The sequence below is a fragment of the Mus pahari genome, chromosome 22 (genome assembly GCF_900095145.1).
Source record: "Mus pahari chromosome 22, PAHARI_EIJ_v1.1, whole genome shotgun sequence".
Lineage (NCBI taxonomy): Eukaryota > Metazoa > Chordata > Mammalia > Rodentia > Muridae > Mus > Mus pahari.
Window position 1 is genome coordinate 16,508,233 of NC_034611.1, and position 4,315 is coordinate 16,512,547.

The following is a 4,315-nucleotide window of genomic DNA, read 5'->3' on the forward strand; positions in this document are numbered from 1 at the left end:
TGTGCGTGTGTGCGTGTGTGCGTGTGTGTGTGTGTGTGTGTGTGTGTGTGTGTGTGTGTGTGTGTGTGTGTGTGTGTGAGATAACCAAGACTGAGAGCTGAGAGCTACTAGCCTGTATCATGGTAGAGTCCTGGGAGGCAGGGGTGCTAAACACCTCTACATCACATTTTAAAGTGAGGACTCCTCAGCAGACAAATTTTGGGAGTTTCAAAGACTTTCGCCAAAGAATTCATCTAGTTGTCAGTGAGAAGTGCCTGAAAGGACTGGAAGAATCTGCTGGGGTTTTTATCAAGCAAGAACTGGGAGTCCAAAAAGCTCGCCACGCATTTCAGAGACCTCCTTGTCCCCAGCAACCTCTATCAGCTAGGACTGCTTAGACAAGTCCAACAAGCCCCAGGAGAAGAGAGATGTGGCCTGTGGCTGCTCTTGGGAGAAGATCCTTCCATGTGCCTCTCAGGTTCTGCGTGTGTGAAGCCAGGAGAGCAATTACTTCCTTAGAAACTCCTGGCTGTCCTATCCTTGGGCCAAGCTGAGCTCCAGAGCAGCTTCACCAGCGTCCTCAATTTTGGGACACCAACATAAAATACCTTTCCCCTGTCCCAAGTGGCCCTTGCACTGGTAGCAGACTATGGTAGTAGCCCAGCCAGGGACCCTGCTTCAGCCAGGCTAAGAGCTTCGGAGCTTTACACTTGAATGCAAAGCGCTAGCTTGGCTTCCTGTAAACTTGCTATTTTCACACACCCCAAACGAGATCTGTTCCCCCAGAATCATAATCCGACTAGCCCGCAGCGCCCCGGTCTCGAGGGCCAGCGTCCGAACTCCGGTTCGGCGGCCGGAACAGAAAACAAAAGAGTTACAGAATAATTTTCACGGTGTGGGAGCGCCGGAGCCTCCGGGGTCCCTGCACCCCGACTCCTAGCTGCTCCTCTAGCAAGTGATCCGGAGCAAGGAAGCGATGCCATGAGTCCCCGCTGTCCAAGAAAGGGAGGGAGAAGAAGGAACTAGAATATAAACTGAATTCTCCTACTCTGCCTCAGTTCCCAGACCCCAGACACACCCCCAAAGTATTCCGTGGGCTTTTCTCTCTCGATTTCTCGCTTTTTTTTTTTTTTAAATGTCTCCCGGCAAACCTAAGCAGGGATCCTTAGTGGCGAACAGCAGGAAGGAAAGAATCCGAGCAAATCGTGTCACTTTCCGCACAATCGCGTTGTTTGGCAAACCCCCGGAGCTGCTCCACAATATTTACTACCCGAGCGCACGCAGCGCCGCCGCGGGCTGCGACCGAGCGCGCCCGGGACGGGCCTCTGTGAGCCGGCCCAGTCCGCCCAGCGGGCCCCGTCGCGGTCCAGCCACCGCTGCCCCCCTCCCGGGATCGAGCCGCCAGAATCGGTGCAGACAAAAGCAGAGTGTTCACCTTGTTGCAATAGTAGGGGTCCAGGCAGGGAGAAGGTCCCAGACAAGGAGCGGCGGGCGCAGCAGCGGGCTGGGCTGGAGGTGGATAAAATCTTACGTCCATTTCACTCTCACATCAAGCAACTCCTTTTCTTTTCCTTTTTGAAAAAAAAAAAAAAAAAAAAAAGTGCTCAGAAAAAAAAAAAAAGCTCAGACGGAACAGAGAGAGAGGCGTCTGGGCTCAGGAGTAAAAGAAACACCTTCCTTCCCTCACATCCGTTTGTGGTTTGTTTAAGAAGAGGAGGAAAAGAGAGAGAGAGAGAAAAGAGAGAGAGGAGAAAAAAAAAAAAAAAAAACAGAGGGTGGAAAAGCGCTCAACTCTCCCCCCAAGCCGCGGCGCGCACCCGTCCACGCCGAGCGCGCAGCCTGCCTGGTCCGCTCGGCCCCGGCGCTGTCGGCCCGCCGCCGCCGGGCAGGTAACTTCACGCGCTCATTGTCCCCCCCGCCCGCCGCCCCATCCCCGCCTCCCGCGCCCTTCGCCGCCCGGCACTCGCGCTCGGGCTCGGGGTACTGGGCGTTTTATTGGAGACTCTGCTTTGCTCTGCTTTTAGTTTTTCTCCACGTTAGAGGTCTGGGATAGGGAAGTGATGGAGTGTGTATGTGTGTGGTGTTGCGGGCGAGATCCGGATCGGAGGACACTAGTGCCCCGGACCGGCGGGGTGCCGACAGAGGCTGGACGCGGCCCAAAGGGTACAGTTGGGGACCGAGAACCAGGCGAGGGACAAACGCAGAGGAGGGGAATGCGGCTCGAGCAGTAGTGGCGGGACCCCGGGCAGCGTCCGTGCCCCAGTCAGCACCCCAGTATGGGTGCCGTGAAGGTGGATACAATCACACAAAGAGGCTGGAGAGTCGGAGCACCGGCTGACTGGGGCACGCGGTGCTCACACAGCAAGGGGGCGCTGTGGCGCACCCCCGCCCAGCACTCGCAGCCCCACCCCACCCCCGCCGCCCCACCCCACTCTTTGAGCCCCCCACCACTTACTCCCGCCCGGCGTAGCTGCACCGCCAACCTCTGCACCGCGCGGAAGGTAGAGGAGAGGGTGTCTTGGGGCGCTGCTCGGGAGCCTGCAGGGAGCGCAACCTCTGCCCCATCCTAGTGGGCAGCTGACCAAGGGACCCCAGTTGATATCAGCGCGAGGAGCGGTGCTCCTCGAGTTAGTGCTCAGAGGGCCTCGGCATTCGGCTTCGGTACTCAGCGGGAGGGTTTGCAGAGGCTGAGCCTGCCCTTGGGGGACTCGCAAAAAGACCCTAGGGGTGCTTAGAAGGGTAAATAAGGAAACAGTTATCAGCATACCATGAGCTACAGGGAACACATCTGGCCTTGTTACTTGCCTCTTGGAATTATACTTTCACTGTTGGATTCCCAATAGGACTCTTGGAGCTCCACTGCCGACCCCAGCCTCCACAAACCAGCAGCTGTCTGCTTCCCTGGTCTCTCTTGGTCGGTAGGCTCCATATTTTGCTTTACTTCGTCAACCCCAAAACTTGCAATATTGTGTCCCCTGGCATCTGGGAGAGTTTGGGGACCCTGATGACTGTCCAGCAGACATCTTACCTTCTCCCTGAGAAAGACTTTATAGAGAGAAGTTAATATAGGAGTGGGCAGTGTTTGCCTTTCAAGGGTCAATTCCTGATTGCTGCACGACTTAGGGGCCTAAGACCCTGTAAAAAAGTGGAAAGTTCATGTCCACGAGTTTCTGTTTCTGGCGTCAAAGAATATATGGAAACAGTCTTGCTACCCCCATCCCCCACCCAAAACCGTTTTTTAGTACATGGTGGGTAGTAGCCAGCTACTCTCTAGCTCTCTGCAGCCTTTTCCAGGTTTCTCTTCCCCTATGATTAGGAGCACCAGTCAAATGCAAAGACCTGGGGAAAAGCTACAGATGCCCTGTAAGGATAGTAAATTAGCATCCTTGGGTTCTCTCCTCTACACTAAGGCCTTTGGGAACCTTTCCTTGACTTTGGTTTCCACCACGGTAGCCTCTTTCTCTTAAACTGTTGTCCTCAGGTCTTCCTTGTAAGGGTCGGAAGATCACAGCTCCTTACCTTAAGACTAATGTGATGGATGTTGGCATTAGAAGTAAGGAAGGATTTTTCACTCTGCATTCAAACCCTTTGAGACACAAAATAAGTGAAAGGGTTATCATCTTTCCTCTATTAAAGGTTTCTGCAATAACAAGTGCATAAAGTTCAGTGGTTCATAACATTGATTTTAAAATTCACTTGTAGGTGTTAAAGTGGGTGTGTGTGTGGGGGGTCGTGTATCCTCAAGGATAATAAAAAGTCTGTAGCTTTAAATAAACACGTAAGCTCAAGTTTCTGTCGTCAACAAATTATACCATATAAAGTTTGAGCTTTATAAACTTCCCTAGGATTCATAATCCACTTCTGTTTGGCCCTTGGACCACCAGAAAGATGGGCTGGCTTATAGCTGGAATGGCCCTTACTGGCAGAGTCTTGACTCCTTGGACATACTGGATGTAGCATATCTCTTCTTTCCACTACCATTAGGAGAAACCCAAATGCCAGGAACCTGTTTCTTACCTCTGCAAGCAAGCTGATTTCTTTCACAGGAAGTCCGTGGAGTCAACATGAGAGCTCTGCCTGCTAAGGAATTTGAGCTATTGGGAAGTACATTAACTATTAGAGATCTTAACACTAAAGCATGGTCATCAATATAATAACTTTAAATACCCACCATTGTCTAACATCCTACTCAAAGTCTACATTTTACTGAATAGTAACATTCCATTCCACTGGAGGAAAATTTAAATGGCTACACTTTGGAGTAAATACTACTTTAAAAATGAAATAGTTCTCTCCATAGCATGTGGAGTTACTCAATTAGTTCTCCAGCCATTTA

The 4,315-nt window shown here is 51.9% G+C and overlaps 1 protein-coding gene across 4 annotated transcripts in view; it reads right to left on the minus strand.

Annotated features, from left to right (window-relative positions):
• Tox (thymocyte selection associated high mobility group box) overlaps positions 1-2,453 on the minus strand; it is a 302,005-nt gene extending 299,552 nt beyond the window's left edge. Inside the window, exons 1-2 of one of the 4 annotated variants that reach the window (XM_029533315.1) lie at positions 2,435-2,453; positions 1,415-1,550 (exon numbers count right to left, since the gene is read on the minus strand). In XM_029533315.1, coding sequence (XP_029389175.1) covers positions 1,415-1,516 — 102 coding nt within the window. In that variant the 5' untranslated portion in view covers positions 1,517-1,550; positions 2,435-2,453. Of the gene's footprint in view, positions 1-1,414; positions 1,882-2,434 lie in introns of those variants that run through there. The other 3 variants (XM_029533314.1, XM_021222066.2, XM_029533317.1) reach the window with 3 other exon arrangements.
• Between the last annotated feature and the right edge of the window lie 1,862 nt (positions 2,454-4,315).